We start from the raw sequence: 27,499 nt of genomic DNA on the forward strand, positions 1-27,499 counted from the left end.
GCTTCAAATATACTAAAAGATGTGTGATCGCGTGGCAGGCTCCCTCAGGGCTGAGGGGGGCCCTTGCCAAGCGGAGTTACGCCAGGGCAGGGTTTGCAGAAGCTCCCGGAGCAGCTGGAGGTGACCTGGGTCTGGGGGGGGGTGGGCACGGCTGAGGCTAGAGATGGGGAGGAGAGCATTTGGTCTGAGGGCTCAGAGGACTGGCCGCCCATCACAGGCAGGAGCTGGTCCAGGCTTGAACTGGGAAACCAGTGAGTCCACAAACAATAAGATGGATAGAGGGGGCAGGAGCAGCAGAGCCTGGACCCAGGGAAAGCCTGGAGAAGAGAGGAAGGAACTGGGCAACGTGGTGTCTATTCCCCTCCAGCTGACAGAGAAGCTGGGGAACAGGCCGGGAGACAAAATTCTGGGTGACCCAGGGAGGCGACATGTGCACAGAAGAGACACGGGATGGGCAAACACCAGTCAATATGCCCAGCTCCCCACCACTACACACACCACAACACACACACACCCCCTACTGCACACGTACGTACACACAAAAACATACAAGCACCACACACATACATGTACACACCACACCACACATAAACACCACACACATACACACACCACACTACACCGTACACGTACATACAGTGCATACACACACACCCCACCACACACATCACGTACCACATCACACACACAGACCATCACATACCACACCCCACCCGCACCCAAACGTGTACACACGCGTCACACAATACCCACACACCACTCATATGTACACACATCATACATGTGCACACACACACACCCCACATCCTGCTACACACATACAGTGAGGAAACCTTGTGCCGGGCAGCAAGAGTGAGCCCGTTACTAGACGGCCTTCCTAGACCTGGGATACTCCATAGGCAAGGGTCCTGGAGCCACTTGGACATCTGGTCAACCCCTGGTGCCACTTGGGGGATGAGTGCCCTGAAGGGGAAAAGCGGCCGCCAGGGGCCACACAGGTCATGGTCCTGCCACCCTGCCGGTCCCAGGCACCAGAGAGCTTGGAACACTTAGAGGAAGGTGCCCTGGAGCGTGGCTTGCGGGATCTAAGGGCGGCACTGTCGGGAGGCCCCTTCTAGTTCTGTGGTCCCAAGAGTCAACTCTTCACACCTCAGTTTTCCCACTGCTGTTGGGCCATTTCGAGATGATGCAGTAAAACCTAGTTACACACATATTTGGGGTTCAGGGCCCCTCCCCCAAATTCACTAGTTTAATAAAAACCTGTGCATGACGATTTGTCTAGATAGCGGATGTCTCCCACCACCTCTTGGTACTGTCATTTTTGTGAAACACTTGTGGTCCTTTTGAGAGCTGGGCTAGGACCCATTGCAATGCGCCATCAACAAGCACAATCTAGATTTTATCTGCAACGCCCAAACTAAGTGCTGAGGGGCAAGTGGGCTGCCCAGTGGGAGAGCACTCTTCTCAGCCCAGACCCTCCCCTGGGCTGGTGCATCTGTCCCTCAGGGCAGGGAAATCTGTGAGGCCAGGTGAGTTGACAGGTAGATAAGGGACTCCTAGGGCTAGAAGGGTGCTTGTGGTCACTCAGGGCAGAGAGAGGAGTGAGGGGCAGCTCCCAGACCAGCAGGACAGAGACCTGCCCAGAGGACTATGTTGTCCCTTGGTCCGTCCTGTCTCTGAGAGAGTCGTAGACTGTTAGACATGGGTCCAGGTTGACCCCGGCCAGTGCAGGTCCGGGCCCCACCAACACTGCTCCCGGGGCCACTCCCACTCATCCTCAAGGCCTTGCCCTGCCTTCTCCTTTCTCAAAGTGAGTCTGCCTGAACGTACAGCCTAGACCAGGCTTCCTGTTCTATCCTCAGGTTGCACACGACTCTTCTTCTTCCTAACATTTATCCCAACTGCAAATAAATCATTATTTATGCAATTACGGATTAATTTTGACACTTTGCAAAACTGTAGGTTTCATGAGGGTGGCGACTGTTTCCAGTTGTCACCTCAGAGATGAGTTCCATTCTTGGAATGTATTCTAATAGGTTTTCCGTAAATTGTTGTTGGGCAAATGAACAAAAGTGGTACAAAAAGAATGGGCGTTGGGGTCAGACAGACCTGGATTCCTTCTGGGTGACGTTTAGCAAATAGCTGAGCCTCTTTGGACCTCAGTTTTCTCTCCCTAGGTGGTGAGTAGAGTAAAATTTATACTGCAGCCATGTTGAAAGATTTATAAACCTGGCATGCAGCAACTGCTCCATAAATATTAATTCTTTCTTCCTTCTCTTTTAGAGTTGAGAATACAGAATAATGCCTCTTCTTTCATTATCACATTTCAATAAAAGAGGAGCTCACTGGACTTCCCTGGAGGTCCAGTGGTTAAGACTTCACCTTCCAGTGCAGGGGGTGTGGGTTCAATCCCTGGTCAGGGAGCTAAGATCCCACGTGCCTCGTGGCCAAGAAAACCAAAACATCAAACAGAAGCAATATGGTAACAAATTCAATAAAGACTTTAAAAATGGTCCACATCAAAAAAAAATCTAAAAGAAAAAAAAAAAAAAGGAGCTCACAGTTCAATCTGCCCACTTCTCCTTCCACTGTCTTCTCAAACCATCTGAGCCTCGTCCCTCCCTCATCTTTCCCTGAGGCCACTCTCCAACTTGCCCATGGCCTCAACCCACCTCCTCTTGGCCTTTGACGAGCGCTAAAGGGTTAGTAAATGATTGATCAAAAATGCTTTGTGTGGACACATCTCAGTCCCAATGACTCTAAGCCATGTGACACCCTGCTCAGAAGACCTCTTTCAGGCTGTAACTCCTCACTTATCAGAACTGCCCCCTGGCCTCTGGAACTCCACCTCAAGCTTCTTGCACTGCCCCCTTGGACCCCTCCTAGGCTGGCTGACTCCTATCCCATTCCCTCACCCCCTGGATTTCCCTAGCGGCTCCTCTCCTCACTTTGACTCTCCCTGGGTAAAACACCTCCTCCCACTGGCCTTGGATTACGTGCTGGTGGTGCACTTGTCTCCCGCGTCTGCGTCCCCAGCCTGGACCACCCTCTGGAGCGTCAGAACCGTCTCCCCAAGTGCTCAGCACTGGGTTCTGATAGAAACCTCAGAAGAAACCCATCCAAACTCAAACTCTGAGCAGTCCTTCCCCAGAGCTCTTGTACCTCCCGTGTCCCTCTCGGGGGTTATTGGTTTCATCATTCTCTCAGGAGCCTCAGCTTGGAAACGTGATGCCTGTACGTTCTTCGTCTTTCCTCCAGACCTCCTGTGACGGTATCGCTGTTAGAGTGAATTTTTTGAAGGAGAGGTCCAGCCGCATGCCCCCCGCTTTGCTCAGAGGTCTTCAATCCCTCCCCTCCGGGCATCGCCTCTACCCTCTGAAGTGGTCTTTGGGCTCTAAGCAGCATCCTTTCTTCCCTGTCACTCACTTTACACAGCCCAGACCCAGGCTGGCATCTTGTGTGTCAACTCCAGTTCCTGCAGACTTTGGCCTGAAACTCTGTGTCTGGGGAATTCTCGCCATCCCCGGGGGGGTGGGGGGCGCAGCCCAGGAGCAGCAGTAGTTTGGTTGCCATCACTGCCCCCCGCTTCCAGCCCCTGGGCTGGCTGGTGACCCCCAGACAAGCCCCATGCTTCCCTACCTCTGTTACTGTCATATCTGTCTCTACCCTTGAAAAGCGCTTCTTTAACCTCCAAGCCCAACTTATTTATCCTTCAAGGTTTGACTCAAGTGACAGGGAGACCCCTGAGGCCTTCCCCAGTGTTGAGGGGTTGATCTGTCTCACAATCTGAAAGCACTTTGTGGGCACCTTCCCACCTGTCTGAGTCTAGTTAGTGTCTAATGGTCTCCCCAGGTAAATCACAAGCTTCTAGAAGATGTTTTTGCTGGGTTGTGTGTTTCTCCCTGCGCCTGTCAGAGGTCCTCGCGTGGGGTGGGCGCCCAGTGGCTATCTGGACAACGGCTGGGCCGCTCAAGGCCGTCGGGTCAGGCCACCCCCAGGCCACCTGAGCAGGGCTTTCCCCTTCCCGCTGCACCCATGAGCCTGCACATTTTTGGGGCCTCTCAGAAGCACACCCCATGTGGACTCCGGCCCAAGGCTTGGGGCGCTGGCCTCGGGCCATCACATCTGGGGGCCGAGACGCATCACACCACCACACGGACACTCCTGTGTCCCATAGCGACAGCCTCTGCTCGGGACAACTTCAGTGAATGTGTAACTCGACTGTGTACCGGCTCAGTCTGTCAGAGGCAACAGCGCGCATCGATCTCCCTGGCCTCCTGGACGGAGGCCCAGCATGAGAGTCGCCTGGCCTGGGGTCTGTCCCCCCAGGTGGGCAGCTGCCTGAGGCTCCCACCCCCATGGCCCGGCGCCGTGATGCAACCCCTCCCCCGAGCCTGAGCACAGGGCAGCCTGGGAACAGCACGGTCCCCACCCTTCAGACATAAATAGGGCCTCAGTGGCCCAGCCAGAGGAAGAGGCCACCCCTGTCTTGGGGACGAGAGCAGAAGGTAAGCGGGAGCCTTCTCCACACCTACCCCTCCCCAGCTCTCTCCCTGCGGGGGGCTTGTCCGCTGTGGGAAGAAAGCTGGGGCCTCTGCTGGGGGCAGGGGAAGAGCTGCTGGAAGGCCACCGCTAAACAGCACCCAGGACGCAGGCACCAGGGGCCAGTGGTGACCTGGGCTGTGGCGGACATTACCGCTGAAGACGCTGAGGCTGTCTCTTCCCCCAGGCCTAGGCAGTCCTTCCTCTGAGCCCACCCTGGGTCTCACCAGGGGACCTGCTCCCCTCAGCGACAGGCAGGCTGGCCGGGTCCTCCAGTCCCTCTGAGCAGGGCTGGGTCCTGCGGGGCTGGCCTGGGAGAAGACTCACTGTGGTCAACAGTCCACTGGGTCCTCTTCTGGCCAGAGGGGCAGCAAGGCTTGTGCAGGCAGTGGAGCTGGGGGGAAGGGCAGGCTCAGTGAGCCCGGGCTGTGTCCGCACAGGGCTCAGGGGAGTGGTGGCCTCGTCTCCTGCAGCTCTGTTGAGGCAGTGCTGGCTCTGGTCCCAGGCTCCCTGAGCCTTGGTTTGCTCATCTATAAAATGGAACCAATGGCAACGCCTGGCCTCCCTTGCTCAGGGACTGTGCTATAAATTAAGAGTGCTAATACAACCTGAAAGTGCTTCCTAAACTTTAGAATAAACGAAAAAGACACGGTCTTATTATTTTGGCTCACGTGTAGTATAGATTAGTGCTTAAGAGTGTGGACTGTGGAGTCAGGGGCTCTGGGTTTGAATACTAGGTCTGTCTCTTACTGGCTGTGTGACCTTGAGCAAGTCTCTGAACCTCTCTGTTCCTCTGCAAAACAGCACTAACCCATTCATTTAGCCACTACTTGCTGAGTACTTGTTGACACATTTGGGGGAATGTGGGACACATCCGTGAACAAAACAGAGCAAGAGCCTCACTCCTGTGGGATTTGCATTCATTGTTTAGCGTTGCAGTACACGCTAAACAGAAGAAATAAAAGAATAACTCAGTGATACAGAGTGTGGCAGGTGCCCAGTGGCATGGGGAAGGGAAAGGAGGGCAGGGGGAGTGAGTCCAGAGTGCCTGGCGTGTCGGGGCCAGTCGCAGCATGAGATCTGGCGGCGGCGAGGCGTGGGCAGGAAGGTAGGGCTGCTGTGAGGGTCGGAGGACGATCCTTGAAATCGCTACAACAGCGATCCTCCTTATACATGCCTTAGCTGCCGTCCTCACCATTACCCTTACGCACGGGGCCCTGAGAAGTAGGGAAGCCTAGAAGGAGGGGCTGGTGAAGGGGGAGGCCAAGGACGGGTGGGTGGAAGAGAATGGAACCCAAGGAGAGGGCGTCAGGCCAGGCCGGCCGGGTGCCGACTTAGAACCGGGGCTGCGGCCACGGACCACAAGTGAGAGCCAGCGGCAGGCTTGGAAATCACCTGGAACGGTGCTGTGCCCCCGGGACCCTCAGGCCGGTCGCTGAAGGGGTGCCGCACGCTCGGGCCCCAGCGCTTTCCCCGGCGACCTGACTTGCTGTGGCCTTTTACATCCTTTTACACGAGACGTCGGCCGGCAACTTGGGCCGGCGTACCAGGAGGGCCTCTGAAGGGGGGAGAATCTTCTGTCCCTTGTTTCCGTGTCGTGTGGTTCCTCGTGAGAACAGTGGGTTGTGTCAAATGCCTTGGAAGGAGGGGAGGCAGGGGCTGAGACCAGAGGTCAAAGTTCCCTTGGCAACCCGGCGCCTAGAGCAGGGCGAGCACACAACGCGTGGGGGCTGGATGCCAAGGGCAGTTGCAGTCAGCACGCCTGGGGCAGGAAAGCACGCTGACCGGCCGTGCATGGGTGTGCGGGAAGCGTCCAGGCCTCGAGGTGACCTGGAGGCGGAGGCGATGTCCCACAGCTCCAAGGAGGCCCAGGCCAGCTCTGGGAGGGCAGCGGGGTGGCGGGGTGGCGGGGCGGGGGAAGCTGAGCAGTAGCCTGGTAGCACAGCACACCCCTTCAGAACCACAAGGGAGGTGTCGTGTAAAAATGACTAGAACTGAATGAAGCCGTACAGGCGGCATTCGCCCTCTCAGTGAGAACCATCACAGAATAAACGGGCAGAGCTGCCCAGGGGCCTCCTCTCCCAGGGGTTCGGCCCACTGCCGTGCTCTTGGCCAGAGGTGAGGCTGGGGCAGGGTCGCAGGGCTCTTGAGCCCAAAGGGTGCTGGAGACTGTCCCGCCCGCCCCGGGTGACCCGTGTCTAGGGAGAGGCTCTAAACCATTGCGGCACATCCGTGTCGCCTGGCAGAACGCGACCCAGACCAGTGAAATCGGGCTGTTGGTGGGTGGGGCTTGGCGGGGTGACAGAGCTCCTCTGGGATTCCACTCGCAGGGAAGAGGGAGCTGGTGTGGGGTTGACGCAGGTGAGGGATGCCTGGGCTTCCCCGGGCTGAGCCCACGGTGCTTCGTCCCAGCTGCATGTTGAGACCACTGGGAGACTAAAATCCCCTCCCCAGACCCCTCCCCAGGGCCACTTAGCTAGCATCTCTGGTGGTGAGGCCCCGGGCTTCATACTTTCTAAGGCTTCCCGGGTGAGTCCCCTGAGAACTGGGGGAGAGTAAGGTAGGTTGGAATCGGTTGTCTGTTCCATCCTTGCTGTATGACCTTGGGAACATTTCTCCACACCTTAGAACTCCCCTTTGTGTGTCTGCAAAGGAGGGAAAGAATTCCTTCCTTACGCGATCGTGTAACGGTTAGATAGGATGATCTATGGGAAAGGGCTTTGGTGAACTGTCACGTACCAAATGTAAGGTCTCCTTTCTTAGATTATACACCAGAGCTGGGAAACGAGCTGGATTGCTCTTGCCAGGCTGATTTATAACAGGAAGAACCTCTGTGTGTGTTAGTCTTGTACTCCAAGCTGGTGTACCCTACCCTGGGGCTTGGAGGCCCACAAAGACCTGCCATCTGCCCCACGTTTTGTTCTCTGGGGAAAACTGATAGCCATAACCATGTGGGCATATTAGTGCCGTGGGCTGCCGCGAGTACCACACGCTGGGGTCTTAAACAACGGAAATCTATTTTCTCCTGATTCTGGAGGCTGGAAGTCCGAGATCAAGATGTTGGCAGGGGTGGCTTCTTCTGAGGCCTCTCTCCTTGGCCTGCAGGCGGTCAGTCTCCTGGCCGCCTTCTTGTATTCTCGAGTAGTCCTCCCTGTCTGTGTTTTAATCTCCTCTTCGTATAAGGACACCAGTCAGATTGGATTAGGGCCACCCTGATGGCCTCATTTAACCTACACTACTTCTTTAAAGACTCTGTCTCCAAATATAGTCACTTTAAAATATATTTTTTAAAATATTTATTTATTTTTATTTTTTTGTTTTGGCCGCGTCGGGTCTGAGTTGCGGCACGTGGGATCTTTCGTTGTGGCGAGCGGGCTTCTCTCTAGTCACGGTGCGTGGGCTTAGTTGCCCTGCAGCACGTGGGATCTTAGTTCCCCGACCAGGGATCGAACCTGCGTCCCCTGCACTGAGAGTCGGATTCTTAACCACTGGACCACCAGGGAAGTCCCTAAATATAGTCACACTTTGAGGCACTGGGGGTCAGGACTTTGTTGACGAAAATAATCGATAAACAATCTATATTAGGAATAGAAAACTCTTTGATTTGAGCCAAACTGGGGACTATAGCAGGGAGACACGGATACAGGAAGCACTTGAATTGGGTTCCACCAGGCAACAAAATAGAGGAGGATTGTAAAGGCAAAAACTGCAAAATTACATAAGCTGTTGGTCAAGAATTAGGACGGGCACTGGCGAGAAGTAAGGGTGTTTGTTTAGCAAGGATTGGTTGGGGTCCAAAAAGGTTGCATAGTTACAAGGGGAGACCTTGAGACCATAAGGCTGCAGCTGGCCCCTGCTAGCTGATAGGATTTTGAGAATGGCTGGTGGTATCCTTGAGTCTGATAGAGTTCAGAAAATTCAAGTTCTCAGTGATGCAGGAACATGTCTGAAACCACAACTGCAGTGGCCACCCAGCTCCACTTTGGATAAGCCAGAATGACTTCCCCATACCTCAGTATGTAAACATGTCTCCCATCAACTTCAACATTTGGATTTTTTAATTTTTGCATAAATATCATGATACTTTTTTACTCAAAGTGTTCCTTTAAAAATAAGTTAAAATGTTTCCAGATTACTCTTCTGTTAAACATGTAATTATGACCAAAGCATCATATCACTAATTAGCACAAGGTAAAAATAATACAAGCCACTCACATATTCTTTTTTTTTTTTTTAACGTCTTTTTTTTTTTTTTTTTTTTGCGGGCCTCTCACTGTTGTGGCCTCTCCCGTTGCAGAGCACAGGCTCCGGATGCGCAGGCTCAGCGGCCATGGCTCACGGGCCCAGCCGCTCCGCGGCATGTGGAATCTTCCTGGACCGGGGCACGAACCCGCGTCCCCTGCATCGGCAGGCGGACTCTCAACCACTGCGCCACCAGGGAAGCCCTACTCACATATTCTTGAAGAAAAATGCTTGCGATATTTTGTGAAAACATTTGTTTACATTTTTTACTTGACTTCATGAGCCATTTCATATTTTTTCTTTAAAATCTACAAATGTCTTCATATTCAGGCATCCTCACCACTCTAAAATGTAAACAAAACAAAACCCAAACCCAGCCCCCAAATAAAACCCCACGAAAGCACGACTCAGCCCACGACAGTGCGGTTTGCACCGGGATCATATACATAGATATTTTCCGCAGAGCTCTGAACCACTTCCTCTCCGACATTTGTTAAGACATGGAGGGATTTCTCCTGTGCTGACTGGTTGTAGGGAATACGGCTAGAGGGCATTCAATAATCCTCTTTCACCCTTCACAAAATATTTCAGGGTCCGCAGAAGTGAGCACCCCGTCAGAGATGGTTCCTGCTGGCCTGAGCCTGGGGGCCTCCGTCCTTTGCCTCTTGGCCTGGGCTCGCCTGGCCCCTGCAGACCGGGTGTATATACACCCCTTCCACCTCCTTGTTTACAGCAAGAGCAGCTGTGACCAGCTGGAGAAACCCAGGGCGGAGTCGCCCCCAGACCCAACCTTCACACCTGTCCCGATTCAGGCCAAGTCGTCCGCCGTGGACGAGCAGGCCCTGCGGGAGCAGCTGGTTCGAGCCACCCAGCAGCTGGAGGCCGAAGAGCGGCTGCGGGCCGTGAAGGTGGGGGTGTTGCTCAACTTCATGGGCTTCCACATGTACAAGATGCTGAGCGAGACACGGAGCGCGGCCAGCGGGGCTGTGCTCTCCCCGGTGGCTCTCTTTGGCACCCTGACCTCTTTCTACCTGGGGGCCTTGGACCCCACGGCCAGCAGACTACAGGCGTTCCTGGGCGTCCCGGGGGAGGATCAGGGCTGCACCTCCCGGCTGGATGGTCACAAGGTCCTCTCCGCCCTGCAGACCATCCAGGGCCTCCTGGTGGCCCAGGGCGGGGCCGGCAGCCAGGCCAGGCTGCTCCTGTCCACGGTGGTCGGGCTGTTCACGGCCCCTGGCCTGCGCCTGAAGCAGCCATTCGTGCAGGGCCTGTCTTTCATCTCCCCTGTCACCCTCTCCCGCTCGCTAGACTTGTCCACGGACCCAGATCTCGCTGCTGAGAAGATCAACAGGTTCATGCAGGCTGTGACGGGGTGGGAGATGGGCAGGCCCCTGACAGGGGTCAACCCAGACAGCACCCTGCTCTTCAACACTTACGTCCACTTCCAAGGTAAGGCCAGCCCTCGGGGGGGGGGCTCTGCCCCCGGCCGGTGCAGGAGGGTGGCAGGTCTTTGTCTGTACGGACTTCGTGTCCGACGTCTCAGTTCAGCTGAGCAGGGCTGGGCCTGGAGAGGGGCAGGGTAGCAGATGTGGAGAAGTACCTGGGGCCGCCCTCACGGAGGACGCAGTGGCTGCCCCACTGGGCTCCGTGGATGGGCACTGGCCGAGCCTCCGCCTCCCCCGTTGCTGCCCTACTATGTGCAGCTACTGCACTGCATCCTTTTACTTTCATCACTGAATCCCCTCGTGACGCAGTGAGAGGTGTGATTTGCCTTCGTTTACCAGTGAGGAAACAGACTCAGAGAAACAAAGGGACCGGTCCCAGGTTCTAAACTCACGTCTCGTGGCCGTGGCCCAGCTCCACGCTCAGAAGGGACGGGTTCCTGTCTGTTGAGAAGATCAAGGGCTCTCGTCCTTGAGAAGGTCACTGTCCCATGCAAAAATAACCAGTTTGCTTACATCACTTTCATACTGAGAGAGGTTATCACCAAAAAAAATGCCTAAGACACAGGCTGTTCATTCATTCGAAAACAATCGTTGAGGATGTAGTACTTGTAGGACTCTGAGCTGGCGCCTCAGAGGGGACAAGCAGGGAGGCTGCACAGGCCCCGCCCCCAGCTTGCTGACTGTGGTTTACCAGAAAGCTGGATCCCCCCGGACCAGTGCCTCAGCCCCAGAGCTGCAGGTAAGGCGCTCTGGGAAGGTGGCCTGGGGCTCAGCACACTCGGCGAGGGGCGTCACCTGGGAGAGGACAGAAGGAAGGCCTGGGAAGTGGCACAAGGCTGCCAAGGTCAGGGCAAGGAACCAGAACAGGAGTGGCTTTGTTTGGCCTGAGCTCAGAAGGAGAGAATGGGACAGTGTTAGGCAAGGCCACAAAGATGGGTCAGGGCCAGACTTTGAGACTTTGGATGTGATGCTGGGAGTTTGGAGCTGTGGGTGTCTGGGAGCTGAGTGGCAGACTTTCTGCGCAGAGGTCATCCCTGGCCTGCACTGTGGGGACTGGAGGCTGGGAGAGTGGTTGGAAGGTTACACAATCGCCCGGCAAACTCTCCTGGGAGCAGGCCCTGAGGTCTCGGCTCTGTGAACGGAGGAGCGGGCTGAGGAGGGCTCCGCGTGAGGTGCTATCGGGACCTGCAACCTAGCAGAGCCGAGAGACAAGGAAGGCGGTCGGAGGGCAGGGCTGTGGGGACAGGCGAAGGCTGAACAGAGCGCGGTCCTTTCCTTACTCTGACAATATCCTGGAAGGCTGAAAATCTACAAAGAAAAGGCCTCCAGCCTGCCTTTGGGAGCAGGGGTAAGGTGCTAACCCCAGGAGGGCGCAGGTCCCCGCGCTGACAGGTCCCGGGAGCAGAGTCCAGGCAGGGGCCATGCAGCCAGGGGTGGCCGCACCCCATGGAGGGTGGAGGGGGCCTGTGAGCTCGGCCCGCCATCCCTAAGAGGAGCCTGGGAGGAGAGCTTAATGCGAAAGGCCTGCCCCCCAAAAGGCAGAGCCAGAGAGCCACTGGCGCCAGAAAGGGCCTCACCAGTTTTCCTAACCTGGCGAGATGTCCTTAATCTCTGGATGAGAACAGGGTGCTGTGTTCTTCAGTCAAGCAGAGAGTAGCGGGCAGCCACCTTCGTTTCAGACTCCCGTATCTTTTTTGGAGGCAGCATCCTTCTTTCCCTTTTAGTTTGTTGGTGGAAAAAATTTAGTCCTTCTTTCCCTACACACTAACCAGCCGCCTGCCAGGTCTGTGGGCCGGCGTGGAGGTGCCCTGGGGAGCCAGAGGACGGACACCGCAGCTCCTCGTGAGCAGCCCTCCCGAAGCCGAGCTTGTCTGTACACACAGGGCTCCAAGGATGGAGGATAGGGCTGGGTGCCCTGGCCACTCCCTCCTCACAAGACCCAGGCTCCCTGTCCCCAGCTCCCTCACCCCTTTCCTTGGAGACCTCGGGCTCAATGAGAAGGGACCGCTGACTCATTTAAGTCACCTCTGCTCGGATCTCCCAAGTGCCAGGTGCCCCAGGGCCACTCTGCGATGGGCTCATCTCTCAACCTCACCTGTTCTCCCAGGGACAACCACACTGGGCCGTTCAAGGGCACTGGGATGACCGCAGAGGGAGGGATGTGCTGGTGCGCCCCCAGGTGCCAGCGCCTTCAGCGAGCTGCTCAGCAACAGCTCAGCTCCGCAAGCCCCATGCCACAGCCCGCCCCGGGGGTGGCAGGGGGCAGGGAGGGCTCGGCCCCTTCAGGGCGCAGCACACAGGTAGCACGTAGCACTTCCGCTCACAACCACTGGTCACCGGATCATCTGTCCGTCCCCAGCAGCACCGAGAAACGTGGAACGATTCCGTATGCTGGTGGAACGGTGGACACGCCTTGAGCGTCTGTCCAAACCTGTAAAACGTCCAGCACCAGGCGTGAACTGTGTGAACTCTGGAACTCTGGGTGACGATGATGTGGCCACATCGGTTCCTCAGTGTTACCCAACGTACCGTCTAGCGGGGATGCTGGTTGTAGGGGGGCTGTGTGCTGGGGAGGGGGGAGTAGCGGACATACAGGAAAGACCTGCACTTTTCTCGTAATTTTGCCGTGAACCTAAACGGCTCTAAGAAATAAAGTGGTTCTTCTGGTTTGTTGTTTGTTTTTTAAAGTGAGCGTGGCAGAGCCCAGGCTTGGGGCCAGGACAGCTCTGGGTCTGAGTTTACCTGGTTACTAGCGCAGTAGGGTCCTCGAGCTCAGCTCCTTCGTGGGCCTCAGGTTGGGGCCTGGTATGGACTACGCCTTCAACAGTGGCAGTTGGTGGATTTTGCAGGAGGAAGAATTGATGGTCAGGGGTCCTGGGGCTGAACTTCGGGGGCCAGGAAAGTGCAGAGCAGCCTGGGCTGGGGAAGGGGAGGGGGAGGGGAGGGGAGGGGAAGGGGGTCTGTGGCCCAGCCCTGCCCCACGCCTTCCCTCTCCTGACTCTTCCCTTCCTGTCTCCTGCCGGGTCCCCAGGAAAGATGAAGGGGTTCTCCCTGCTGCCGGGGCTCCAGGAGTTCTGGGTGGACAACACCACCTCCGTGTCGGTCCCTATGCTCTCGGGCATCGGCACCTTCCACTACTGGAGCGACACCCAGAACAACCTCTCCGTGACCCGCGTGCCCCTCAGCGCCAATGCCTGCCTGCTGCTCATCCGGCCGCACCACGCTCCCGACTTGTGGCAGGTGGAGGCCCTCACCTTCCAGCACAACTTCCTGACCCTGATGAAGAATCTCTCTCCACGGTACGGCTCCGGGAAACTGCTTGGACCCTCCTGGGCTGCGCCCCTGGAGTGGGGAGCTGCATGGACGGCTCTGCCCGGGCGGTGGGGGGCATGGGTGGCCACGGGCGCGGTGTGGGCCGAGCCCTGGGCGCCCAGCGGGTAGGGTGGCGATGGTGCCTGAGCGCCCTCCACCCACCAGTGCACCCTCCATCCGTGGACCCAGCTCTCTGGGTCCCTCTCTGGGTGCAGGAGAGGCAGGGGAGGAGGCCCGCTTTTCCCCATGCTTCCGTTCACCCGCAGGCTTGGGCGGCCCACGGTCAGTACTCCCTCTGAGAGGGGACCTTTGCCGTGTGTGATCCGCTGCATTCCAACAGCTTCCTGGGGGCTGACTTTCCAGGAGCCCTGGGAGTAGGCGGGCTTTCTCGGGGTGCTGCTCTTGACTCCAGGACTCCCCTAGTTTGCTGCCTGGGTCATCTGTTCCTCTTTCCTACTGCGACTGGGGCATCAGACTCGCTTACGTATCAGGCTCAGAGCAGCGGGTCCAGATTCTGAGACAGGCACCAAGGGGCACAGAGGGCCTCCTGAGGTCAACTCTTTTTAAGTCATTTTTTAAAAACTGTGGTAAACACATAACATAGAATTTACCACCCGAGCCATTTTATAGTGTATATCTCTGTGGCATCGATACCTTCACGTTTTTGTGCTACCGACCATCTGTCTCCAGAAACTTTTCATCTTCCCAAACTGAAGCTCTGTCCCCATTAATCACTAACAACTCCTCATTTCCCCTCGCTGCAGCCCCTGGCGACCACCCTTCTACTTTGTCTCTATGAACTCGACTCCTCTGCGTACCTCCTATAAGTGGTATCACATAGTATTTGTCCTTTCGTGTTGGGCTTAGTTCACGGAGCATAATGTCCTCAAGCCTCATGCATGGTGCATCACGTGTCAGAACGTCCTTCCTCTGTGGGGCTGGGTAGTATTCCAGTGTGGTATCTGCTACGGTCTGTTTATCCAGCCATCCGCTGATGGACACCTGGGTCACTTCCACCTTTTGGCTGTTGTGAATAGCGCTGCTCTGGACATGGGTGTACTGTCAGCCCTGTAAGGGTCTGGTGCATCGCTGGAAACATCTATGGACTCTCAGCGTTGCCCAAGGAAGGCAGAGGTAGTACATGGAGGTGAACTGACTTGACCTAAGTGACATGCCCAGCACAGAGGCTGACATCGTACCCTCTCCCCCTCCCACGGGGAGCTCACCACTGAAAGGTAGTAAGACACGACACGTTATTCTAGAGGACAGCGTTTTAAAATTAACCAACGAGTATGCTTTCAATGCAGCCAACCTAAAAAAGGAGTAGAAAAAAGAATAGACAACTATTCACATCAACCCCCAGAGAGCACCGTTGTTAAATACTGAACATCCCTCCCACAGAATTTCAAAGAAAATGAAGGTTTTTTAAATTGTATTTGTTGCTGAAAATTTTCCCGAGACACCCTAGCTGGGTGAGGCTAGCAAACGCCCCCTCATTCGGGGACACATGCCACCCGGCTTCCCGGGTCTTCCGTGAGTCCGGTGTGGCCTGGGGCCTCACAGCTGGAGCTTGGTAACCGTGTGTCATCTCCCCAGGGCCATCCGCCTGACCATGCCCCAGCTGACACTGAAAGGGTCCTATGACCTGCAGGACCTGCTTGCCCAGACCAAGCTGCCCGCCCTGCTGGGCGCTGAGGCAAACCTGGGCAAAATCAGCGATGCCAACCTCAGAGTTGGAAAGGTACCGTGCCGCCGGCGTCTGTGCCTGACGTGGGCTCTGTGTTCCCGGAGTCAGGAGGCACGGGTGGGAGGGACACAGAGGTGGCCCGGGGGTAGGAGGAGAGAGAGGAGGGTGTGGCCGGGCGGCTGGGGGCCCAGGGTGGCAGAGAAGTGACCGGAGCTCTCTGGGGCTTGCCAGGGACAGCTGGAGAGCGGCAAACCTCTCCCCACCACGTGCTCTGGGCTCTGTCCCACCTGCCCAGCCTCGGGTCCTCCCCAGATCCTACAGCAGGGTCGGGACGGGGACCCGGAGACCAGTGCCTCTAGGCCGGCTGCTGGCCCTGCCACACGGCTCCTGGCTTCAGGGACGCACTTAGCAGCAGATGGACGGTCCTGGGGCACAGGGGGCGATGGACGCCCGCAACCGAGAAATGCCTGCACGCTGGGAGGGAGGGGAGGCCGGGTGGCTCACAGTCCTGGGCCCGGAGCCCTCTGCGCTGAGTTCGCAGAGAGAAGCACCTGCCCGGGACAGCAGGGAAAGGTGGAGACGGGCGGGTTTGGGGGACACTTTGGGGAGGAGCCGTCACATGGTGTGAGTCAGGCCGAGGGAGGGCGGGCAGGCTGGAGAGCGGTCCTCCCCCAGGCCCGGGCCTTCAGGAGCAACCCCCAGGCTTGCTGCTTTGCAGGTGCTGAACAGCGTTCTCTTTGAGCTAAAAGCAGACGAGGGAGAGCAGCCCACGGAGTCTGCACCACAGCCAGCTGGGCCCGAGGTCTTGGAGGTGACCCTGAACAGCCCATTCCTGTTGGCCGTCTTGGAGCGAGACTCGGCTGCCCTGCACTTCCTGGGCCGCGTGTCCAACCCGCTGAGCGCTGCGTGAGGCCCGCTGCCGTGTGTCACCGCCGGTGTCACCACCCGTCCCCGTTCTCTTCCACGGCGCCCACCTGGGGCCGAGAGCGGCCGCTCCTCCTGGGAAACGCGCGCTGTGTCCAATGAGCATCCTTCTCAGGTGGCTGGGGGGATGCAGGGCCATGAGCCCGTGTTCGGTACAGGCCACTGCTCCTGAAAGAGCTTGAACACACCAGCTTGTTTTTGAAACCCAAAATGGTTTCCTTTTTCATCGAGGACAGAAATCGGGCTGTAAAATTAAAACATCCCTTTCTCATTGCCCCAGGCTCACCTTTGGCTTATTGAGCGTGACGATGACCTGCAAGTGGTCCATGATGCGTTCCTTTCTCTGGGTTTCTCAGCTTTTCTTTCCCCTGATACTTGTGGTTTTTGAAAAACACATTACGAAAAACAACACAAGCGTCTGAATGTACGTTAGACTGTAATCCCATGGCTGGCTATCACTGCGGTGTTAATAAATGTCTTGCAACAGTAAGCAAAAATGAAAACCTCTTTCACTCAGCAGCAGCAGCGGGACTAATGTGTGCAAGGCAGCTGACAGGCTGTACCGACAAAAGGGCCTTTTCGGCCTTGGAGCCGTGTCTGGACGGGGCTTTCGTGGAAGGCACAGGCTGTCCTCGCCTCATCTGGACAAGTTCCAGGTGCGCAGACCAGCTGCGCGGAGCCCGCTGGGAAGTACCGGGCGGCAGACAGCCAGGCCCTTCCTCCCGGACACGTCCCGGGATTGCTGCTTACAGAGGCTGGGCTCGGAAGGTGGAGAGAGAAACCTTCACCCGTGAACGTGGGCACATCCCTCTCCGTCTGCTGAGTGCCTGCCTGTCCCCCACTTTCTAAGTCTCAGGCAGAGCCCGAGAGGGAGGTGGGCCCTCGCAGGCTGGCCCATGCTGCTCGCCCCGAACTGTGAAATGCACGCAGAGCACCTTCAGTCCCTGCCTTCCATGAACACTGAAAGGACTAAGCTGTCTTGAAGTGTGGCCACTACCCATAAGGGCCAAGGAGCAGGGGAGGGAGCCGGAGGCTCGAGGGCTGGGAGTGGACGGCGTCTTTGCTCTGCTTGTAGGAGCTGCCCCGCCCACCCCAGACTGGGCCCCTGCATCCGCTCCAAGGGCCCGGCTCTTCCGGACGGAACTGTGGCAACGGGGTGGGCGTCTGCTCCTCCGACCACCGAGGCCGGCAGGGGACAGCAGCTCAGCTTCTCTCCTGAGAAGAAGCCCCCCTCTGTAGTCTAAACACCTCTCCCCAGTTTCAATGTCAGGGGAGACCGCTGTCCTTCCCAGCCGTCTAGTCTGCTGCGCCGGGCACATGAGAGGCATCCCAGAGATGGGCGGCTGGGCAGGAAGCCCAGCTCCAACACTTACGAACTGCTGTGTGCCCCAGATCCAGTTACTTTGCCTCTCTGGGCCTCCCTGCCTTTATTTGTAAAATGGGAAACACCTGAATGAATAACTGAATAACCACCACCAATACGTCAATGGCCCTCAGTCCACACAAAGGCCACGACCTCCCTGTCTGGAAGTCCTGCTCCACAAAAGTACGGCAGGAAGGGGGTGCCTATCTGTGGGCAGCTGTGGTAGGCTAAACAATGGCACCCAAAGACGCCCAGGTCCCAATCCCTAGAACCTCTGAATGTGACCTTAGATGGCAAAGGGGGCTTTGCAGATGTGATTATAGGTCTTCAGGCGAGAAGGTGATCCTGGATTATCTGCGTGGGCCCTGGGTGCAGTCACAGGCCTCCTTGTAAGAGGGAGGAACAGAGAGACTGGAGGAGAAGGGAGATGTGACACGGGGCCACGGGGCAAGGAGTGAGGACAGCCCCGCGGAGCTGCACAGGAAGGGCAGGGTCCTCCGCTAGCATCCGGGGGAGCACTGCCCTGGGAGCCTAGGAGAAAGGCAGGCCCATAGGCCCCGCCCAGACCTCCTGAGTCGGAATCTGTATCTTTGCAGGAGGCCCGGGGATCACCTAGAATTTAGCACTGCTTTAAGCGATGCTCAAAACCTCCCCTCCAAGCACATGCTTCTAGACGGGAACGTGGCCACCACCCGTCAGGACCCACCACTTGGAGTTAGGGTCTCGAGGGGACAGAAGCATCTGCAAATCAGAACCACAACCATCATGGTGTCTTCTGTAATTCCTAAAACAACTTCAGACGAAAAAGGGTTTTTATTTTCAAAACAGGTGCTGACTACTGGATTCAGAGCTGCCTTTCAAAACAATCCTCCCAGCACATGCCTTCCTGCATCTGACCAATATCTGTGAGGGCCGCTGGGTGCCCAGCTTTGGCTGAAGTCGCCTGGATAGACCTGGGGCAGCCCCACCACGGCGGCCAGAGGACGAGGATGCTTGTGCTCTGGCCTCACTTCCAAAAGCAACCGGCAGGACACTAGCGGACTCGCCGCTCTCCGCTCCGGAGCTCTTTCACAGGTGCGCAGAAGGCTCAGGATGCTGCAAGGATACTCAGGACCGACGTCTTGTGCACCACTTGACACAAAGGATTAACGGGTTAACGGTAGGGGTTGGTTTCTCTTACACATTTCTGCAGCCAACCGTGCGTCTTCCTGGGGTTGCGAAGTGCTTATCCAGTGACAAGGTCATCATCTGACAACTACAGGTCCCTTCAATCTGACGTTCCAGCTGGGCACGAGCCCCGGCCCAAGGACGGCCAGGGAACGCGCCTCACGGCCCCTGAGGGATGTCATCAGATCCCAAACCTGTTACCGACTCAACTCCTTAATTTCTGTTTCCTCACCTGCAAACTGGGAACAACAGTGCTGGAGTTGGAGGGGCTAATAAACTGTATCCCTGTCCACCACGTCCTGAAACAACCGATAAAGGCAAAGCAGCCGGGGAGATGGGGACAGCGCCAGAGCCTATCGCTGACTGAGACCGGGCCACGTGGCTGCCGAGGCCCCGAGGGAGCCCGCGCGATGCGGAGGCAGTGATGCAGCGCGTGCAGCGCACCCCTTTACGCCGAGCTGCAGGCTCGCCTCCTGGCACGAGGCCACGCCCCAACTCCCAGGTGTGCGTGCAGCTCCGGGGCGGCGCCGAGGGGCCGGCTCTCCCCGCCCCGGCCCCTGCTGCCCACGGGCCCAGCACCGCACAATGGGGCACCGGCGCCCGCGGCCAAGCGGGCTCAGCCCCTTAGCGCCAGTCCCTCCCACGGTCTCACTCGCCCTCCTGCGCCTCTGGCCAGCTTCCTAATGTTGCGCAGAGTTAGGACGCCCATCCGTCCAAGGGCGGGGCCCTCCCTGTGGGGAGCGGAGGAGGCCAGAGCGCTGCCCAGCTGCGCCCGCTGCCCTCCCGGTGGCTCCCCTCCCCTCCCCTCCCCCGCCCCTGCTCTGGCTCCGCCGCCCAATCCCCGCTGATGCCTCCCAGGTCTGCTCCCTTAACTCCCGGTCACCCTTCTCCCCCACAGAGCTAACCTTCGACCAGACTGAGCCACGAGGAAACGCAAAGGCAGAGCAGGAGGCGTACCTGCTCTCGCATCATCGTTGGGCTGAAGGGGCCCGTGCCATGGCCCGGCACGAGCGCTCGCACGCGCGTGTGAACCTGCGAACCGACGAACCAGCCACGTGCTTTCAGTACCTCTTTCCAGCACTCCCAACTCTTCTCCCTCCCCGACACGCAGGCATCGGTTGCCGGGAAGGTGCGTCGGGTCACCCTCCCCTGGACCAGAACTGCCACGCGCCTGAAGGGAGGCTCTGGGTGGACAGGACCCTGCAGGTGCCAAGAAGAGGGGACGTGTCGTCAGAGGCATGACTGCGGAGGAGCATCTGACTTGTGCGGAATTCACACATTAGAGGTACACAGGCTTTGGCAGACTCTTCTTTTATTTAGGAGACTGATCCCCCCGCTGGTTCTTGCTCCTGACAGAGGCCTGGGTGACCTGCACTCTTCCTGAACGCCTAACGGGGGAGGGGGAGCCACCAGGACTGCGTCTTCCAGAAAGTCAGCAAGTGGGCAGTTACTTGCATCGTGGAGAAGGGCGTTTGCACACAGTATGGTCACCCCTCTGCAGCCGGCCACTTCTAACTGCAGGATCAGGGAGACGACTTTTTATATTCATATATATATTTCCTTCAATCATATTTTAGAAATCAGCTCTGCCACGCTAAGATTTACGATAAAAATAAAATAATTTGCTCTGTAAACTATAGTAGAAAGTTTCAAATGTCTTAGTTAAAAACTATCTTCCATACAACGGAAAAAGGCTTTTGTATTCTTTTTGGGTGAAAGAAAACCCAAATACGCTGCGGTGGGAGGCCGTCCTGGTGCGTTGCTGGGACCCTGTGCAAGCGCTTCTTGGCTGCAGGCCGTGAGAGAACAGAGCCGCTTTCTTCCGTGCAGGCGCGAGGCCCGACTTCCTCTCCCCTGGGCTCTTCCAAGATGCTTAAGGCTGCCCCGCCGTTGCCTGGTCCTTCGCAGCGGCAACAAGCTCTGTAAGAGCTGGAAAGCTTCTTATGTCCTTTGTCCGCAGGCCTATCTTTTCGATCTGCAAAGGCCACGGGGATGAATCAAGTTACTGCGATGTGAGCTGCACGTGGAGAAGACCCTTACAAAGAAGGAAACAAAACACGCACCCTCACCTCACCCTCCACGGAACCAGAAAAGGGCAGCTCCCTAGTGACTGGTAGGATATTTCTTCCTTTCAAATAAATGCAGTAAAAAAAAATTTCCTTATTGTAGAATTTATTTCGGGGGGTCATTCTAAGAAGCCAGTGTTAAGTTATCTCAGTGCATTAAATCAGACTCTCACCAGGATAAGAGCCTCTTTTGCGGACTGGAAGAGAAAATTCACACTAAGAGAAATAATAAAGTAATTTTTTAACTGAAGCATTTTCAAAAAACAACCGGCCTGAGACCTTCATTTCTTAGTGTGTCATCCACAAGCCTTTCTTAGAAGCTGATGCAGTCAGACAGCTTTGCACAGCAGCTGCTGTGGATTTATTTCAGTGCCAGAGACGCAGCATGCAGCGTCCCTCCCACCTTAACCCAACAGCTGTCAGGAACTACACGCGCACGCGTGCACAAGCGGACCTGGAAAAACCCAGACAGAGTATCGAGTCTCTGCCGACGTGCTGTGGCTCGTCTAGGGGCTGGGGTCGAGGACTGCCTTTTCCTTCCCTCCCCGGCCCACAACTCTTTTGCTTGTTTGCTCTTCATGTGTCTATAACCAACCTTCCTGGCTGTCAAAAGACTTCTAAGTTTCTCTTGAGAAATAAAGAAACAAGGCAATGGACTTCTGCCAGAATGCATCTCTAAATTCACCCGAAAGGGGAAAAATTTAGATTTTTAGTGATGACCCTGAACCGTATGAAAGAGTGACTAGAAAACAAGGCATCTTCTGATGGGAATGTTATGATCCCACTTTTTCTCTAGCAAAAAGGTCTTCCTTGAGGATCTACTGCTATAGAAAACCTAAGCAGTTGACAAAGCCAGTTTCTGAACACCCCAAAGCTCTGACAGTCTGTGAGGACAGAAGGCCGTGCGCGGAATCCACACCTGCCCCTACGTGACGGTACCTACGTGAATGTCCACACGCCGTGACACAAAAATCTGTGTTTTATAGAAAACCTACAAAACGCAGGCAGGGAAGCAAAGAAGCTGTGCTGAGATATTTTTCAAGCACCGCACTGAGAAGTCAACGGCCTAACTCTTCTCCTAAAGTCAAACTAACAAATATCTCAAAAGACCCTCATCTGGCACCCGTGACGTATCAGGCACGTTCCAGGCAGTGGACCAAAAGGACACCATCTCTGCCCATGGGCACAGCCCCAGTGGCTTCGGGAACATGAATGCCAGCGAGCCAAGAGGATGTCAATTCCCTGGACCTCAAAAAGCCTGTCTTTTCTTTCTCATGTTCCCTAGGGGCCCATCCTCTTCCTTCAAGCGTCTGGGGCCCTGGCCCTCTTTTCCAGCACCGGGAATGGACTCCCGGCTCCTCCCAGCATCTCTGGGCTCAGGCGCACCACCAGCTGGCTGCCAGGCCCTCGGAATGTGGAGTCAGGCCCCCTGGAAGGACGGCGGCGCTCAGGTCACCTGCTCTCCTAAATATGCGACGTCCAAGGCCAACTGCAGCCTGATCTTGTCGTCGTCACTCATGCCGCCGCCACTGGGCCCGGCGGGGGTGGCGGGAGCAGTCCTCCTGGCTTGTTTCAGCCTCTTCAGGCTCTCCTCCATCTTCCTCACGGAGTTCAGGACGTCCGACACGGTCTCATAGTACCTTGAGCACGAGACACACAGACTGGTGAAAGAGACACAACGCCAAACACGCCCGCGAGCTTTGTGGACCAAAACAGGGATTTTTAAGATAAAAATTCAATTCCAGTAAAAAAAAAAAAAACAACCAGCCACGGTAAATACTGTTTCTCAAGACTGAAAGAAAAACAGGGTCTTGACTGTCTAGCACTGCATCCTCTCGGAACATAACAACTATGTACATGAATTCTGTCTAAAATTTCAGTCCTGAACACTAAGCGAGAATCACAGGCCAAACTGTCTTTCTCATATAAAGGGTGAACAGCTGCAGCTCGTTCCCCAATGCAAGGAACAAACTCATTTACCATCAGTTCTAGGAACAGCTCATCTTTTAAAAAGTATTTCAGAACTTTTAAATAAAACTAATTGCCTTTAAATCTTTTCAATATAATTTCCAAATTATAAATGAGTTATATTTCAAAATTTTGTTTACAAGCTGGTTATTTGGCATTTGGAATACATTTCCCCACAGAAACAGTATTATAACTCATTGTTATGTTCTAAGTTAACTCACAAATGCTGCTTAACTCATAACTGGTCGAAAGAAACAAAATAGTACTGCAAAATTAATAATTAAAAAAAATCCAACAATAAAATCAAATAATGTACTTTCTGACATAACTCAGCACTGGATTTGGGGAAAAGTAGGGGGAATCGGAAATGAAGAGATGCTCGACCACAGTGATACTGAACACCTCCCCTGTTCTCATTAGTTTTAGGATTTTGACACCCATCCTTCAGCAATTGTAATTACACTGCACAATGAGTGTTTTCGCTTCCTTGATTACACGGGTCTCCCCAGCGCAAGTCTGCTGATTACGTGGCATGACTGGAGCCATCATGGACTGACAGAGCTGAAGAGAAAGGACCTGAAAGGAGAAAGCGTGCCTGGACTCGCAGAACATTCCTGCATGAAGCGACGTTAAGGACAGTCCAAGGCAGTGTGCCGGGGGGACTGTGCAATGTGCCTGGGCCCCGAAAGGTGTGTGAGCTGGGAGAGGCCAGGCAGAGCCTTGGGTGGGGTGGAGCGAGCACAGTCGGGGAGGGACTGAGTGCCCGCACCCTGCCTTGTCCAGCGATGAGGCCACTGGATGTTCTTACTACCTTATCTACAAGCAGCCTGTGATGGTCCCAGTGATGTCTGACTTAGGGCTTTTCTAAGCAAGTCCAGAATAGTCCGCTTTTAAGTTACTTACTTATGCGTGCTGTCAGAGAGAGCGCCTTCTAACCACTGCTGAATTGTGGCTTGTTTGAGCTTATCCTTGTGCCCGCTCTGAAGCTGGTGCAACGGCTTCAGAGCACTGTCCACATAAGAGGAGGCTGTCGTTGGCACCTCCTGGAATAACGTTGGTAGGGGTTAAAGATGAACAGAAAAAACAAAAAAAGAAGAAAGAGAGTAAGTTACCCAAACCTCACGTTCAAAAGGGCATTACGCAGGTACCAGTTTTGAGACACATACAAGCGTTGTCCACAGAAAGACCCCTGGAGACCAAGAGGGAGCCGTGGAGAGACAGCCGGGGAGGACGATGCCCGGAGCGACTGGACTCAGGCTCCCTAACCTGCTGTCCACACAGATCACCTGGCCACCCCGTTAATTCCGGGTCTGATTCGGTGTGTGTTGCAGGGAGGGGAACGGGGCCAAGTTTTGAGATGGCACATTTCTAACAAGCTCCCACCAGCGACCGTCCGCTGCTGGCCAACAGACCACCACGTGAGAGCTTAGGATCTAGGGTGTCTGACTTTTCTTAGTTTTGGTTTCTTCATCCGTGAGTAAGGACACGGACGCTCACTCTGTAGGACTAATGAGGGTATAAAGTCTTTAGCACGGTGTCTGACCTAAGATGCAAGCGCTCGGTAAATGTAACACCCCGTTGAAGAGAAAAGGAAAAGTTGCTAGATTCCTAAAGGAAAAGTAATGAATTTGGCAAAATAAAATAGGTCTCTCCCACTTCAGACCAGAAAATCGGGAGATAAGGTACTCTTGCTAGAAATGGGAATTCTGCTGGAGTGTCCCAGATTTTAAAAGGAAAAGGAGAACAGCCCCAGCGGAGGTGAGCTGGGTCTCAGCTCAGCACTCAGCCCAGCCGCTCGCTGCACCCAGAACACGGGCAGGGCGGGACGAGTAACCCCGACAGCAGCAGACCAGACAGCAGCAGACCAGGCCGCAGGCTCAGCGCACACAAAGACGCGGCCCCGCCCAGGCGTGTCTGTAGGAACTCCGGGATGTTCCAAAGGAGCACAATGCTGCAGGAGGTTCTCACAGTTCCTGAGAATAATTTCAGTTGTAAATGGCCTAAAATCCAACTATCCAACTGGGAGAAAAGAAAATCTAGAGGGAAAATAAGTGAGAACTGACAAGAATGAAATGAGCATAAATAAACGCATGAAGATGGGAGTTCAAGAGGGAAAATTAAGACGCTGGTAAAAACAAATCCCCCCAAATCCCCATTCTACGAAGTGAGGACACAGAACTCGACTCTGAACACCAGTGTGAGCTTAATTTTTCACCTTATAAATGCCTTTAATATTTTTTAATGCAGCTTTTTTTTATACCTTACCTAGTAAAAGACAGGAGAAAGCAGGTACTTCCAATGACAATATAAAAGAAATAAGGTAAATTCAAATCTTTTCAAGTATAAGATATGAAGACCAAAACAAGGGTCGGACTTAAAAGTATTCTATTAAAATGCTTTCTTTGAAGATACGGTTTTTCCTTAAGGCCAGAAGTCCGTGCTGTGCAAGTCCAACTAGCTCAGTTGTGTCTGTGCCACATCTACTGAGGAGCCCCCTTCTCACGAATAGGGTTTCTCTCCAGGAGGCGGATTCTCCCCCCGAGCACCTATTTCTGTCCCTCGCCTAACCAATTCCTCCCTCTCTGGCCTTCCTGATATACATTTCCCAACCTCGAAACCCTTTTCAGTGAGGGCACTGACCTTGTTGGTTCTTCGGTACAGCCTGGGAACCTCCAGGGCACTTTTCAGGTGACTGAAGCAAGACTCACTCAAGTCCTGGGTGACTCTGTCACTCAAGGCAGGCACACAGGCAGACAGAGATAGCCGGGAGTCCTCCAGGGCTGCTGCACAGACAGAAGCATGTGTTTAATCACACTATCCAGGCCCAGGGGTGAATTCTATTTTAAACACCGTCAACATATTTAGAGAGCATACTACACCAAACCAAATCAAATCAGATCATTAGAATTAAACAAAATGTCTCATCCAAGGAAGTTATAAACACAGAACAGAATACAGAAACCACCAAGGACTTACAACTAGAGAAGAAAATGGTTAGTTAAAATTTATCCTATGGTCTCTAAAATTCTATTGTAAATTATTTCTTATTCAAAGATTTGCTGAATCTAAAGATTCATTTTTACCTGAGATAGAAGAAAAATTCTTAAAGCCAATCACTTCAAGTTTTGGCCTGATTGTTTCCAAGAGCTCTGGAAGCTGAAATAAATATGCACTTTATATATTCAGTTACTTTTTATAAATCAAAGGAAGAGTCAATTCTTTATGCATCTACGAACTCTAGAATATTATTAATGAACGATAAAACTAAACTCAGAACTTCCAGTGGTTTTCATCAGAAGAAAACAAAATTCCTAATTAATGCTTTCACTATGAAAGAATCCAACAGCATGGAAAATAGCATTTTCACGGCTATTAACAGACCCAGAAAACATGCGAAATCCTTTTCTATTCTGCAGCTCTCCCCAGTACCAAAAAAACACATGGTAAAGACCACGTTTTTGCTCCAAACATACAATATCTGTCCAAGCACCACAAAATATTCAAACTTGAGAAAAGCAGAATTGCATATCACAGCGCTTAAACACATTCATCCCACAAAGTTCTGTTAATGGTAAAAGCAAGAACATGGAATCTATTTGGAGAAAACAGGAAGACGTGTTAATAGGTCAGCACTTTCAAAGTATAACTGAAGATTACATATTACCCTGAAATACTGGGTAAGTGAATTAGAAACGATTAAAATCCAACCACTAAAGGTCATGCCTGCACAGAGTAAGCGGAGCTAATGCAAGAAACGGCGGTGCCTGGCGCGCTGCTAGACTGTGGCGTCACTGCTGAAGGGAAGCCGAGGCTCCGGGCTAGCACATCCTAGGCGGGACTGGCAAGCACGGGGGAGCGAGCACGCCGGGCAGGGAAACGAGAGCAACACCCAGAAGCGAGGTGAACGGACGTGCTCTCAGGGTGCTCTGGACCCACAGTTCTAAGCCCCGTGAGGCCAGCCGCTGCAAACATTGAAGCCGGTACTTAGAACTCCTCCGGGACACAGGCTCACCTGCTCCTGAAGCCTGTCCAGGTCTGCGACCACGTAAACAAGCTGAGTGCTGGAGACGGGGACGACGGGCTTCGTCTCGGAAGGGCCGCTTCCTCGGTCTTCGCAGTTTCCTTGGGCGACAGAAGGATCTTTGCTGCCGGTTCCCGAAGGCTTTCTAATATCCTTGGCACTTTCATTAGAGATGGGCCTGAGTAAAAGCTGAACAAAAGGGTTTCAACGATTAAATGTTTCCACCAGCAAGACACATGCGCACTTATACAGGTCAGGGCCTCACCATAAAATGTCAGCTGTCTACAAAGGATCCCGTGAAAGTTTACTCACGACAAACACCACAGCCCTCTCCCCAGGCAGGCGTGGGAAACAGAGAAACAGGACGAACTGCAACCCCCTGTGCATTTCCCCTCCTTAGGTAACAGGCAGAAATGAAACCACAGGCCCCTAAGCTAAAGGAAAATTAAGATGTGGAACACCATAGGTTTTAAAAAATTAACTAACTGCTTAAGGTAAATAACGTACGGTATCTGCTTAATAAATTTATCATCATCATAAGGGTAAAAAAATCAAAATCTAAACCTTAATTATGCTTCAAATAACACAAACGACAGAAGTGTTCTTTGCATAATGGATTTTTGCTACAAGGGGAAAAAACCTATGAGACGTGCACTGGGATCGAGAAAAGAACGGAATATTCTGGATGTGAGAAGAACTGCTGGCTAGCATCTCGCTTGGGCGTGGCGTAGCAGGCCCAGGCCTAACAGAAGTGTACCAACC

The 27,499-nt window shown here is 54.4% G+C and overlaps 2 protein-coding genes across 5 annotated transcripts in view; one reads left to right on the top strand and one right to left on the bottom strand.

The window, feature by feature from the left end:
- The first annotated feature begins 9,404 nt into the window (after positions 1-9,404).
- On the top strand, positions 9,405-16,378 carry AGT (angiotensinogen). Its single transcript, XM_030839614.2, has 4 exons — positions 9,405-10,233; positions 13,261-13,528; positions 15,138-15,282; positions 15,947-16,378. Exons 1-4 carry the CDS (start codon positions 9,405-9,407, stop codon positions 16,136-16,138), a joined length of 1,434 nt encoding a protein of 477 aa, XP_030695474.1. The 3' UTR covers positions 16,139-16,378.
- A 3,407-nt stretch (positions 16,379-19,785) lies between these two features.
- The window catches only part of COG2 (component of oligomeric golgi complex 2), a 41,699-nt gene continuing 33,985 nt past the window's right edge, over positions 19,786-27,499 (bottom strand). For 3 of the 4 annotated variants that reach the window (XM_060285945.2, XM_060285946.2, XM_030839608.3), the window contains 6 exons: positions 26,729-26,926; positions 25,800-25,872; positions 25,357-25,499; positions 23,620-23,759; positions 22,205-22,388; positions 19,786-20,657 (listed from right to left, as the gene is read on the bottom strand). In XM_060285945.2, the coding sequence (XP_060141928.1) occupies positions 20,556-20,657; positions 22,205-22,388; positions 23,620-23,759; positions 25,357-25,499; positions 25,800-25,872; positions 26,729-26,926 (840 nt within the window). In that variant the 3' untranslated portion in view covers positions 19,786-20,555. The remainder of the gene's footprint in view (positions 20,658-22,204; positions 22,389-23,619; positions 23,760-25,356; positions 25,500-25,799; positions 25,873-26,728; positions 26,927-27,499) is intronic. The other variant, XM_030839609.3, reaches the window with a different exon arrangement.

Source organism: Globicephala melas, chromosome 16 (assembly GCF_963455315.2).
Source record: "Globicephala melas chromosome 16, mGloMel1.2, whole genome shotgun sequence".
Classification (NCBI taxonomy): Eukaryota; Metazoa; Chordata; class Mammalia; order Artiodactyla; family Delphinidae; genus Globicephala; species Globicephala melas.